At 35.9% G+C, this 14,381-nt stretch overlaps 1 protein-coding gene across 4 annotated transcripts in view; it reads right to left on the bottom strand.

The window, feature by feature from the left end:
- Positions 1-14,381, bottom strand: part of WWP1 (WW domain containing E3 ubiquitin protein ligase 1) — a 58,737-nt gene that overhangs the window by 16,931 nt on the left and 27,425 nt on the right. For 3 of the 4 annotated variants that reach the window (XM_066179193.1, XM_066179182.1, XM_066179203.1), the window contains exons 4-10: positions 12,594-12,718; positions 9,767-9,904; positions 9,603-9,669; positions 7,393-7,574; positions 4,265-4,616; positions 2,132-2,227; positions 1,327-1,501 (exon numbers count right to left, since the gene is read on the bottom strand). In XM_066179193.1, coding sequence (XP_066035290.1) covers positions 1,327-1,501; positions 2,132-2,227; positions 4,265-4,616; positions 7,393-7,574; positions 9,603-9,669; positions 9,767-9,904; positions 12,594-12,718 — 1,135 coding nt within the window. The remainder of the gene's footprint in view (positions 1-1,326; positions 1,502-2,131; positions 2,228-4,264; positions 4,617-7,392; positions 7,575-9,602; positions 9,670-9,766; positions 9,905-12,593; positions 12,719-14,381) is intronic. The other variant, XM_066179213.1, reaches the window with a different exon arrangement.

Here is a 14,381-nt window from a genome sequence, read left to right on the forward strand (position 1 = left end):
AGAAAGAGTTTTTGGCTCAATAAGCTTCAGCTGCGATACCCGGATTTGCATTAGAAGTTACCAGTGTGTTTAAATACCCAAAGAAGGGTGCAAAAAGGATGGAGCCAGGCTTTTCTCACTGGTTCACAATGGCAAGACCAGGGGCAATGGCACACACAGGGGGTTCCCTCTAAACATCAGGAAACACTTTTTCCAGGGAGGGTGACCAAGCACTGTTTCCCAGAGGGATCATTGAGTCTCTATCCTTGGAGATATTTACAAGATATCAGTCCTGGATGGCTGGCTCTAGGTGGCCTTTCCTGAGGACGGACATTGGATCATACAACCCTAAGAGGTCCCTTCCAGCCTTGACCATTCTACTTTCCTCTAATCGCATAAAACAAATTGAATTTCATGCACAGCTCTGGGAGTTCAGAAAATTAGGGGTGATGCATGTTTCTGCTATTACTAGTGACAAGATATAATGTCTAGTTCAATAATGAGAGGTTGAGAATTTTTAAATGTAATACTGCAGCATCCTTTACTTCAGAGGGACGTGTGAATAAAGTCCATCAAAGTCAAACTTAGATCTGCACATGCAGTAAGTCCTATTCCAATGAAGCTGTTTTAGACTTGTACTTCCATGGTTTAATCTTTAAAACACTCCAGCTTTGCTGCATATCACCTACAAAGTTTCTGGGATCAGATCATTTTTTTAAGCCAAGCACAGTTCTTAAAGTATACTGTTTAAATTGACAGTGACACACAGGCACCATCACTCAACTCTAAAGAAACAACTATCTTATTTATTCAGACACAGATGGGAAAATCTGACTCAATAAATACTCCCTTTGAAGCTACTCATATTTTCTTTAGGCAGAAGTAAGCAACTATGTGAGAGAAATGGAAAACCATGTAAGAAATTTCAGAGCTGAACCAGATGCATAACCTTCAAAATTAATGTATTGCCACTTGTATTAGTGAAGGACTTCTAATCACCTAAACAGTTTTGAAGGCTAACTAAAGCTCAAAATGACCCCTAACAGCATTTACATTCTTTTGTAGTTTAAGGGACGGTTTTAGTTGTACCTCTTGCTACTGGCATCAAAAGTCTTACCTAAAATGCAGTATACAAAGCTGCTGGCAGGGAACAAACTCAGAAGGGAGTACCTTCTGTCCTCAAGGATGATTTTTAACTTTTTTTTGAAACAATCAGAATCTAAATTACTGATGCTAAACGTCTTTTAAAACATATGGTTGAATACCTACAAAATCCCTTTCTTTAAAGTTAAAGAACAAAAAGTACACCTATACCTCTGTACTAATTTCAAGTTTTGTATACTTTACCGAATAGAGGTATCGTTGGTTGAATTGTTGCATAGCTCCCTGCAGTTGATTCCGTTGAGATTGCCACTGCTCAAAGTTCCTCACTGACTCCATTGTTGGCCGCTGCCACGTTGTCGTTCTGGTGTTGTGGTCCACATAGTAAACTCTCCCACGATCATCAACTCTTCTTTCCCAGCTTGCAAGAAACACAAATGTTAGCAGTTAATTCTTTCAGTAGTGTTCCTAACAGATTTTCTCTTTATGCTAAATTCCTAGGTGGTAGTTGAATGTACTACTGGAGTCACAGGAATGATTTCAATTTTTACAGGACACAAAAGCACCCCAACTTAATTGGTAGATGAACAACCACAATGAACATACACAGACTTCAAGCAATTGCCTGCTCAGCTTGCTGCCACCTCATTTTTCACTTTGTAAACACCTGTGATTGCAAGTAATGTTGGCAGATTTCACAGAGAACACTTTGCTAGGAAATCTGAGGTTTGGAGCCAGCCAGAGCCAGTGCACTACACTTAGTGGTGCCACCTGAATGAAGGCGATCAAATATGCATTATTTCATGCTTAGCTTTTAAAGAAAGAACAAAATACTTTAGTAGTTATATTTGAACAACTGATCAAAACTAGTGACATATCCAGTAACAACACTCCTGTAACAATAGCTGCAGTTATTATAATTAAATGAAAGCTAAAATTTCTTAATATATGATATAGAATACAGTTTTGATGAGCTGCTGTTCTGTTTCCAGCAACAAACAAGCAAAAATATAATAAGTTTATCGTATTTAATTCAAGAAGTCTACATTACCCAGGAGGTAAGGGCTGTGGTCTTTCCCATGTTGTAGTTCGTGTGTTGTGATCAACGTAGTAGGTTCTACCATGAGGATCCTTTCTTTGCTCCCACCTTCAAGACAGAGAGACTTGTTTGTAAGTGAAGGTGCAAATACTTCCTTGGGACTTCCCACTAAGACAAAGATGTACCTTGGCATCAAATGAAAATACCACAGTCCAAAACCTATTCTTGAACACCAAAGAAAATTCTCACCAGAACACAGATCAGTTAGTTCCTACAGAACTGATATAACCATAAAGACTTCTTTAAAGGATGTAGCACATAATGAGCATACATCAACATTCACAAGCATCTTCCTATGTTATTTAATCTGGGAACAAAGTCAATTAATTATCTGCTCAATGCTTAGATGCTAAAATAACCTCATTACAAAAGGGCTTAGAGAGATATATTCTTTGCATTTCCAAGTTCATGTCTCTCAAAAAATTAGAGTGTTTACATTTTGAAGCTCTGTTTCCTATATCCAACTAACAGCATCTTTCAGAGTGAACCTGAAGTGTGTGCCATCAGCTGTTTTTCCTGTGTTTCTATTTCCTATTCTGGCAAATTCTATATCTGATATCCCTGGGGATTACTTTGTTTTGCAAAACAATCTTACACTGAAGACAGAGCTAGGACCAGACATTATCAACAGCTGAAGTTTCATAATGCTGAGATCTACCATAATGCAATAAAAGTATGCATAAATGGCGAGAAAACCAGGATAAACATTCGGTGAAAAGCTGAAGTGCTTGTCTGCCTTTGATATATGTTTTTCTTACATAAACACTTAATTAGTTCCTAAAAATGTAGGCAGAACACCTGGCCTGATTAGGATAGTGCATTTTCTCACTATTGCAGAGCATTGTATGAAACTACAAAATCTTTTCTGCAATTCAAGAGGTTATATGTTAAGATTTCAAGAGGAGTAGAGAAGAGCAGCAGCATTTTACAGAGTTCCTAGGGCTATACATAATGGAGAGTCAATTAGGCTGGGGTGATAAGAGGGTGGCGGAGAGCAGAAGGAGGGGGTTGTGGAGAACAACAAAATAAAAATCTTATAAGAAACATGACCAGGGAATGATGAAGAAATGCAGTTGGCCATAGTGTGCACTACGCCTGGAACTCATGAACCCCTCCTCAGTGGGAAAGCATGTAATGAATTTAAAAAAAGAGTGTGTGGAAAGAATTCCCACCTATAAGGACAGAGCATCTGAAAATTAAAAACTAAGTAACTCTTCCACAATTTATATACAATACTTCTATCTTTTTAAATGTTTGTTTTCCAGTTTATCTAACTGTAGAAACTCAAGTGAAGTGTCACTAATAAGTTACTGAACCTTCTTCACAGGGAGCAGGTAAAAGATCAGCTGCAATGACACAAGGTATTACACTTTGGGTTAAGAAACAGTTTATGTCATCAGAAAATGCTAAAATAGTTAATATTTACAGTATTGTGGAAATGTCAGTACTTCTAATTTGAACTGAAGGTATCTTTTCACCCCAACATGAAAGCACATATAAAAAGTGTTAAGATCCATCTATATGTATTTGAGCATGTACTGTACTTTCATTCAATGTCTAAGCACATTTTTTGATTTTGTATTTAAGACTACTAAAGCAATTTCTAACAATCTAGTAACATAAAACACTCTAGCTCTTCTTAGCACATACCTACATACACATCAAATCTAATTTTTAACTATAACATTACTGAACTCATTCTTACACAGCAAGCACCTACATGCATTTATAGACTAGTCATTTTCACTTCTTTGTGCTTTGGTCCCTACTACTAAGAAACAAAGAATAATGAAATACGGCCCACATAAGTTTGAAAATATCAAATGAAAAGCCTTCACATCCATAACACCTGAGAGTTTGTCTGTTAAGAACAAAATACCATCTCAGCAGATCAGTTATCAGTTGTTACTTTCTGGGACAAGAGTAGCCAGTTATAGCAGCAGTACAAATCCCATTTTAGATCAAATAACCCCATCTCAGTCAGCTGGCCTGCATTTGACAATCCCTGTATAGAATAAGTTTCTGTTTCTTTATATGCACATTTAGAGGACACAAAATGATAGCATTAAAAGCAAAACAACATACCCTGGTGGCAAAGGTTCTGTACTGGCAGTACCAGGCTGCTGTCTTACAGGTTCTGCAGATGCACTTGGCATGGAGGAGGATTCCCTTGGCTTTGCTGCATCTGCTGCTATGCTGTTTCGAGCATTAGGCTGAGCACAGTCTGTTGCAGCTGCAGGTTCTAGTCCAGCAGATACAACAGGTAATGAAGAAGTGTGGCTTTCAGAACAACTAGTTGCTTCTGTTGCTAACTGAGGTTCTGCAGTATCATTAGTGCAATCTGCTGAAGACACCGGAGCTTCAACTGAACCTGTTGGAGCCTCAGAGACAGAGGAATTACCAGCTTCAGGTGCAGAGGCAGATGATTCACCATTAACTGAGAAATGGGAAATAACATTTGTGTATCAGATTCTGATGAGATTTACTTTTCAAACAACCAACGTCCAGAGTAAATGACTTGAAAGGAATATACTTAAGTTGCACCTGTATGCCATAGGCAGCACTGTTGTCTAAGATGACAAGAAGTCACAACACACTTGCCTTCAGTTAAAACTTATAGTTTGCAAGCCATTCTCTATAATTCCCTGCTAAAGTTCTCTCTTAGTTTCTGCATGTCTTGGTTAACTCAATGTTACAAGTTACTCTAGATTAGCAAGAGACACCCATCTGCTTTCCACAAAACTGTATAGCCTTCTTTAAAATTCTGAACTTACACTGAAATTCAAAAAAGAATCTTGATCAGTATGACATGAAAACAAATATTAAGAGATTACTCTATGAGATTTGGAAAACTAAGAGGCATTTCCTACCTATAATTTCTTTCCTTTTTCAGAGCTGAGTTACAGAACCCTACAATTAATCCCATACCTGTGTGTGACTGGTATAAATCCCCCTCAAAAAGAGGGATTAAAACATAAAAACAATTATTGGCTAACACAACTTACATAGTTCAACGACTGAAGAAAATTACTTTAAGATCACAAAGTAAATCAATTCTATCTTTTAAAGAACAATAAAAATGCAATCAAACTGAAGCAAGCATAATCTTGTAAAAGGTTTAAGGCAGGCATGGATTTAGCATGCAAAGAGTGCTGAGAAGGCTTTATTAGTCCCAAGGCCATTTGGCCAACAATACACCAGTCATCTGCAGAGTTTAACAGAACAGTATCTCAGTACATCAAGATGTTGTCTAACTGAGACAAGTGACATCAGGTATGGAGTCTGTAGGACATCCACTAAAAGTCAAGGCCCTATAAAAAGCAGTGCAACATCATTCAGCACTTTCATTTTCTGCACCCCTAATCAACATCATAGATTGATAACCCTATTTATACTTAGTAGCTTGTACCTGCTTTAGAGTTGCAACAATTTTCTACAGGACTAAAGATATGCAACATATGCTTCAAGCAATTTTTTTTACCTTACAGTATATTATCACCATACCAAGCTTAGGACTGAAAGTAATATAATTCTATATTCTTAACCTTATTGATTCACATTTGCAACATTTAATCCTACACTAGTGCCTATAAAATGTTGTTTCACTATTTTAAAGAGTCCAATTGTTTAATTCTGTCATCAGAATTTAAATTAGCAAGTCAGTTTCTTTAAGGAATTATCATAGGAATATAATTACCATAGGAATTTTCTTGATATGCATAATGATAAGCATAATTTTAAAGGCAACAGATTTTTAAGTTCTATAAAAGCACTAATTTTTGAACAAAACTCTTCCAGGAAAATACACCACTGCTTCCAGATGGCACAAAAGAAATTATCTACATTAAGACATAACAAGATTTTATATTGATTCAGCATGACACGAAAACTATGAACAATTTGATCAAGTTTCCTCAATTTTCTGCTTAGACTAGCAACAACTTAACTTACACAAGAAAAAAGTCAACCAAAATTTCAACTTCCATTAAAAAAATTCAACTTATCCACAAAAAAGAGTGAATAGAATTGCATAATAAAGTTAGAAGCAAAATAACGAACAGATCATCTGCTCTATCAGTAAGTTCATCTCCAAAACAGATGTATAAAACATTACATCAGATGATTAGATTACCCATTATGCCTAAAACAGCAATTCTGGCAACATCACATAAAACTACAATCCCGCTGCAGCATAACAGTAGGGGGAAAAAAGTGTCAAAAAATGCCAGGGATCTGTTTTATGCCTTGCCTTAAAAACATGTTCACCCACTGGTAGAGTAGCTGATTACTCTTATATCAATACCTCAGTGCAAGCTCAGTGATGATTTCATCAGTATTACCACTTGAACAAACCAATTATTTTTCAATTCAATCTATCCCAATAACAGATTTCAAATGGCTCTCTCTGCTGTTGAAGAAAAAGAAAGCAATGCCTTAATAATATATATGCCCTCTAGCCTTGAGCTGAAAAGAGAGGGGAATCAAATTAAAGTTCTCCAAATACAGAAAAGCTTCAGAGAAGACCTAATTTAATTATTACTTTTTAAAGTTCATAACTGTTGCTGTTATCTTCCAACCATACCAGCACTTTCCACTCTATTACAGAGGGTTTGACAATCTCTATTCTGCCATTTAGTAACAACTTGCCTATTTCTATTTACGGTTGTCTTTTCTCTCTGCTATCACTGCCAGCTCTCTCAAACAGCTGAGACAAGACAAAGGGCTTAGAAGGCACAGTCATTATTAGATGCCAGAGGAACAAAAATCAAAAAAACCTTTTTTTCCACTGAACCAAAAGTGAACTGTAGTCAGAATCAATGTTTTTGTGTTTAACAGGAAAATGAAAGTCAGTATTTGCCACTACCTGGTTTTAAATGGATTTTTTGAAAATAATTGAAGGCACAGGAAGTCTGCAACACATCTCAACTCAGAGTACAGCAGTCTGGGACAGAAAAATGGAAGATTTTGGATACTTTTATCTTTCTTCCTCAGAGAAAGGAACTCATGATAAAGTGTGAAATTCAGTATACTTAAGAATGGGTCTACTGCAAAAAGAATTTACAAAAGTGGACACACAAGGTTATAAATTCAAGCCATATCCTTTCAGTACTTTTGAATTCCAACAAAATTTTATAGAAAAAACAGATCAACTTGAGATACAACTAGGTAAAAAAGCCTCACGGAACACATTCCCATAACTCCCCCATTCTTACCAGTGCTGTTGACAGGCTGAGCTTCAAGTGGTTTTGGTACTGGTGTATTTTTGGGTCTGGCTGCAACATGATTAGGAGATGGTGTGCTGTCTCCATTAACAGCTTCTACACAGAATGTATCTTGTATTACAGAGTTGGAAGGTATTTGATTGTCTATCCCATTAGAAATGTCACAAGCAGATCTTGGAAAAAATAATAGATGATTTTAGGTTACTACGAGCAACACGTTAAACACTTATGCAACTAAACTAAATGCTACACTAAACCGTGCTACAGAAATAAAGAAATGGTGGTAAATTCACAACTGTTTATAGCATGGTATTTGGAGCCTAGATTATTGTTTTGGTCTCACACTTGACTGTTAAGAAAAAAGCAAGAATTGGTTTTGAGGATTTCAGATACTTAAAACACGTAAGAGTTTCCCTTTTCACTTTCACTTTTACTTTAATATTACAATTGAATTGAACAGAATGTAGCACCTGCTGCATCTTCTAAAACAGCCTTAGAGACCCTTCCAAAGCGCAACTATGAGCAGGAAAACTTTTTCTCTCATTAAGCAAGAGGAAGAACTGGTTTTGTAGTCATATCACTAAAAATACTGATAACATAAGAAAGCAATAAAATTCTTCCTCAGTAAAAGGAAAATAAGATGAGCTTCTCTATGCATTGGCAGGATGGGACATTGTGAAGACAAATACACACAGGCACTCTGTGTTTACAACGCCACATGGGAATAAATGCACTTTAAGGGCTTGTGAATGGAAAGTTTTGTTCAGTTACAGTAGTACACTAGTTTAGTTTTTTTTTTTACTTAAATCTCTTTCAAATGCTTAAAGCCATCCACCAGAGACACATATTTTGAAAACTACACTCAATGTCAATTCCTTATCATCTCAAGGAGTAGAGGTTAAATACTGAAATTATACAGGTGGCAGAAAATGTGAGAACAGTTAGAAGTCCAACTTTGTGAAATAAGAAGGGAAGACGCAGTATTTCCATGCTACCTTACCCAACTCCAAAGGAGAATTATAAACAGAGAATTGAAGTATCATCCCTTTTCAACTCTAGACTACAAACTCAATTTACTCCCAAAAGACATGTAGAGAAGCTACGTTAAAATTTTTCTTCATCTCCTAATTTTAAAACTGTAAATCAAAATTGCTGGATAGTTGTGTGGAAAACTGCAGTAAATTAAAATATCAACATCAAGAGCAGGATCGCAGTAAGAGATACTATCTCCAGCACCAACAGCCGAATGAAAACAAATGATTGTTACTACTGTTTCAAAATGGTATGCAGATGTGTTTCTAATCCCTTCAGCAGTCCCAAACCTTTCTAATGAAAACCAAAGCAGAAGTAACTTTTTATTCTCACTCCCTCATCTTGAGCACCCAAGCAGGGAAGAGGGACAAACATCCCTAAATTCAAAAAAATAATCAAGTCAAGCATACAAGGACAAATGTGTCCCTGTCACTCAAATGCATAGCAGCTGGATGTTTTTTCACCCCAGTTAGTGTCAATAACTTAAACAGAAATGGGTTCACGCAAGGTAACTGATCAGACTAGTAACATTACATCGATCTGAATTGACCTGTCTTAATAGAGATGACAGGGCAAAAAAATATCCTCCTACTTTTCTACAGCCAGTCCTTGAGCGGGTTATAATGGTAGAGAAGCCAAGAATTAAGCCGTTAATTGGTCAGAATGTCTTTTTCTTGTCACTTCAGGAAGAAACAGGCCTTGGCCTCAGTGTTACAAATACTGCTTATGAAACTCAATACAAGTCTCTTAAGTTCCTGATCATGGCCTTAGAAAGGCTGAGGAGGAAGTAATTCAGGCTTTTTTTTTTCCTTCCCTGCTACATTGCAAAATGCTGGTGGACATTAATAGAAATGGTTCTTAAGCAGCAAAAAAAAATAAATTGAATAAGTACATAAAAATACACTGAGCCTCTGCTCCCCTAATTTCTGCTGCAGCATTTTATAGATTTCCAGTCAGCTGAACTAAATTATCTAATTATCAAACAAATAATGTTTCTAAAACCTGTCTCAACATAATTGAGACCTCAGCAGCTGAAATCTCACTTCAAAACCATTAAAAAAAACCCCAAAAAACTAAAAAAACCCACCAAAACACAAACAACCAAAACATTTCAACTGATAAATCTGCTAATACTACATATCACATAAAACATAAAAATAAATTCCAACCTGGATGAACTTCTTGCTGAAGCATCTGTGCTTTCACGTACAGCCTCGCCATTTTGCTGAACTTCTACTGAACAGTAAGAAACAAATTCAACAGAAATATTCTATTATATCTGTTTGAAATCTTAATACAAATATTATCATCTGACTTAATTATTTTGACTTACTGGTTGCTGATGAACTGAGATTTGTAAGAGATTCTTGTTCAACAACCAAACCATCTAGCACAACTGTCAGTTCACCTGTTTGCACCATGCCACTCTTGTTTTCCAAAGAGAGTTTCAACTGTTCTTTCACCTTCTCCACTAAAAATGGAGTTGGGGAGTTGGGGTGGGTAGAGGATGAGAAGGAAAGAAGGGGTAAAGGAAAAATTAAATTCTAAATATTAAGAGATCTTCAATGCACAAATGTGATATAAACATTTAGTTCTATAAAGCTGAACATCAGAGACATTCAAATCAAAGCAAAAATCACTCTGAAGCTGTATATATTTACACCTGCTGTGTGTAAATGCATGTTTTATTTTAAAAAACAACTGTCTATTTACATGGCATATTCTACAAGCATGCCAAAGAATCCATGTGGATTCAGTACTTAGTTGTTAATGATTTCCCAGGTCTGCCATTTCCATTAAGCCCTTTGGAAATTATGCACTACTTACATAACATGTGATGGCTTTAAAGTCAAACAACTTCTGAACCACACATACAATTATTAAAAGTCACTGGGAAGCTCATTCTGAAAGACCACTGAAAAAAATCTCTTTGACAAAGAAGCAAATGCAAAGACTGAATAAAGTCCTCCCTCAATTTTAAAACTATTTTCAGTAAATTCTTACTAGCATTTTCACAGATTGCAACTCCAAGGATTAAAGAGTAAGAGAGGATGCCTCAGGTAACCAAAAGTTAAATCAGAAACTATTTTCACTGAAAGAAAATTTGAGATAAATGATGGTGCAGTAGAATAATTCAATCTGACTGACAAGCAATACACAAATTTGTAGACAGACACATATAATCCAGAGGTAAAACATGCTGGGGATGCTACGTAATTCTCTCCAAATCAACTATTATAAGTCCAACAGTTAAAGCTGCATGTCTTAAATCCAAACACAGTCAGCTAGGAATTCACATTAATCAAGTTACAATGGTTAAGACCTTTTAGTATTTGTACTCTCAGATTAAAAGATTAGTTTTTAAAGACATGCCATCATATTTTCCTCCATAGGACAGTATTCCAAGTTAAACTGGGTACTTCTATGCATTATACTAGCATTTCCATTTCTTTTTCATTCTTAGCATGCATCATAAGAACAATAAAAATGAAAACAGGGAAGGCTGCCATAACCTACTGCCAGATACCCCCAAGCTATTACTTGAAAGAGCAGGTTTGACAACGTAGTTGGGCAGCAGTCACCAGCAGACATACACTGCTGTGCTACAATGGATTTTAAAGGACTTTAAATCTCTGCAGCAAGCACAAAGCTCCTAAATCTACAGGATTACTGATTTAGCAATACACAATTTGAAAAAAAGTACTGTGTCAAAGAAAAGAAGAATCTAACCTACCACTGAATTGTTTAATTAACACATTTTTAATTTTTGCAAAGGGTGGTTGGTTTAACTTCTGCTATTTTAACAGGTTATCTTCCTAAACCAGATTAACTGTTGGCTGCAGTTCAATTGAGCTGGCAAGAAAACTTTGAGATGTGTGGGCAGCAATTTAATACCCATGGTGTTTAGCAGAAAAAGTAACCAAATAAATTCTAAATATCTGCATTTAGAGGACTTCCCATTCCATATTCATCAGCAAAGAGACTTTCAAGTGCTGCATTTCAGAGTAGGTATCAATAACTAAATGAATGAAGGATACCAATCAGATTATTTTACCAGTGAGTTTTTAGATAATCCAGTACGTGTCTAACTACTGACTTGCCCAAATAAGAAACATTGCACATAAATTACTTTGGTGCAATGTACAGAAAACTCAGTCAACCATTCCCTGAAGAATTTGTCAAGTTGTTAGATCCTACCTCCTACCTCCCCTGGATCTGCAGTAATAAAATGTTAACTATTTTGTTAGAAATTGTTAAAATATTAATTACCTTTTTGTGGCTAACATTATTGCAACCCAGTTTCTTCTGATACAGTTTTCTTATGTAAAAAGAAAATTTTCTGCTTAACTATGAAATTTACTGCTAAATCATTATAATACTGTTAAAGAAGCCCCACTTGATTTTGTATTCTGCTTCAATTTTCTGTAAGAATCAGAAAAATTGGTATCTTTTTTTTTTGCTTTCCTTTCCCCCCACCTTTCTAAACAGTCACCTCAGGTTTATACATATAACTTGTGAGAAAGGTTAAGATTGGTTTAGCTGAAATTCTACTGCTACTCTGGAGTGGAATTTAAAGTGTGGATTCACCATCTTGTTGTACTAAAGAAAAAAAAATTTGAAAAGCAAATTAGATAGATTCTATTAAAAATGTTTAATATTAAAAACTACACAGAACAATCAATCTCTCACGTACTAAAAGGAAGATCACAACTGTTTCAATAATCAATGTTTTCTATTGCTCTCTGGGCAGCTAAATGATGAGGGAAAAATATCCAGCCTTTCTATTAGTGACTGCAGAGAAGGAAAACATGAAAAATTACACTGCTTTTCTGAAAGTTAATATTTTTTTTTTGGTTACCAAATCTAAAACAGATCTTCTATCAAATCAGTAGCTAGCTTGCTACAAAACGTTGTATTTAATCACTTCTGCTTTTACTTAATTTTCAGCAACTAATACTCTGTTTGTTTCAAAAGTATTATATTGTTACATTTAAAATGCTCTCAATTGCACACATATCTCTAGAAGAAACAAGTAAAGATATTAACTGAAAGTCAGTTGTAATTATTACACATATAGTTAGCAGTCTGGTTGTCAGTTTGATACATAGATTGGTAATAATTATTTTATCTTATACAAAATATCCTTCATGATAACTTACATTTTCTATTGTGTACTTCCAAAGCTTGTCTCAAGTCTACAGTGGCTCTTCCTAGTAAAGCATCTGCTTTTAAAGTGTGATGGCTCCACACTCTAAATTCCAGCGTAGTCTGTGGAGTCACATGCCTGCATACAAAACACATTTTTAAAAAAATATATACAGATTTTTAATAATTCGTTCTTGCTATTAGGGGTATATGAACTTTATTCACTTTCTCATTGCATTTTGATACTAATGAAGTGAAATTTTGTATTGCAAGGGGAAATTTTTAACTAAGAACTGCAAACACTATGATATTTACACTTGGGATCAAACTTAAAGTGTATTACTATAATAGTATAAGGAATTTGAGAAGTGTCAGAATAACCTACACTCAGATCACATCTCAGTTATATAAAACACATCTTTATTTATGAAAGGCTTATTTTCCCTATTCCTGCAGAGTTCTAGCTAAAAACTTACATTATTAAATGTGGAGAAAAAGGTGGGAAGTATATTTGTCTGTCACTGAAAAGAAAAACCCTAAATATTTTTTTTTATAAAGGAAAAAGCAACAGAGCATCTATTTGCAAGCAAGAAGAACCCACTCAACAGGTATCAGCCTGCCATGGAGATGTTGTTAAACATTTCTTGTGAATCCACAAATATATATAAAACTGTAAGACATACACACAGAAATCAGAGGGTTAAAAATCAAATGATAAAGCTAAAGTAAAAACTGTAGGGAAGTAGAAAGGTAAGGGACCCAGTTGCAGTAATATTATGACAAGCTTTGGCATTGATCTCTCCCCTTCTCAAGCTATGCTAGGTCCTGGAGAGTAAGTTTTGTAATACAGGGTCTAGTACTGCAAAGGTGCCCTTGGCTGTGAAAAATGGGAGTGCAAGTACTCTCACAAGTCAAAGGCCACATATCCATCAGTATTGACCTAATATATACAGAAAGTTATATCAGCAAATGATAATAATAAAAACAAGCCCCACTCTCTGAACAAAAGGACTAGCTCTACAGTCACTTGAACATGTTGGACAAGGTGGACCATTTTTGCTGAAACACAAGCAAATATATTTTAGCATTTTGAACAGGCTGCCTTCTAAGGGAGTTCCTAGTAAAAGAGCAGCTCAACAAAGTAAAGGAAAAAATCCCCAGCACCTACACGCACAAATATATTGCTGATCCATAGAAGTGAAGGGAATTTGGTAAGCCAGAGCGGTCTTTTAACTTCAAATACCATTCCAATAGCCAGAGGAAGAGGGAGCCAGAATATCTTAAAAATACATATAAGGGTAAGACCCTAAGTAAGCAATACTCATTATAAAATGAATCTTCCTTTACTTTCCAAATGCATTGCAATTTACCTCACTTCTATCAGATCACCAAATCCTGCCAAATCAAACCTGCCTCCTCAAGAGGAACTCAGGTCCTATATTTAGGTCCTATATACTGATAGTTCTGTACTTGTTCTAGTTCTTGATCCTGAAAATCATCCTCTGGTCCAAGACTACATTATTCTCTTTTGCAACATTGCAAAAGGCTGAGAAGTTCACTAAACCTGAAATACCAAGAAATGAGACACAGGAATACCTACTTGCTTCAGACCAGGTCTGGAGTAAGTTAGTGCTCCCAAGGAAAGAGTTCCCCAAAGATGTACCACTCCCCAGTCTCCAGTGCTGTTACTGGAATCTAGCATGGTTCTTACTGCTAACAAAGCTGGTTACTGCACACAGATATGTCAGATGCTGTGAAATGTACTGGCCCAGGCTCAATGCCACTTGATAGGAGCTATGCTG

The sequence above is a fragment of the Chamaea fasciata genome, unplaced genomic scaffold (genome assembly GCF_029207755.1).
Source record: "Chamaea fasciata isolate MVZ Bird 193981 ecotype frontalis unplaced genomic scaffold, bChaFas1.0.hap1 SCAF_1, whole genome shotgun sequence".
NCBI classification, from domain to species: Eukaryota; Metazoa; Chordata; class Aves; order Passeriformes; family Sylviidae; genus Chamaea; species Chamaea fasciata.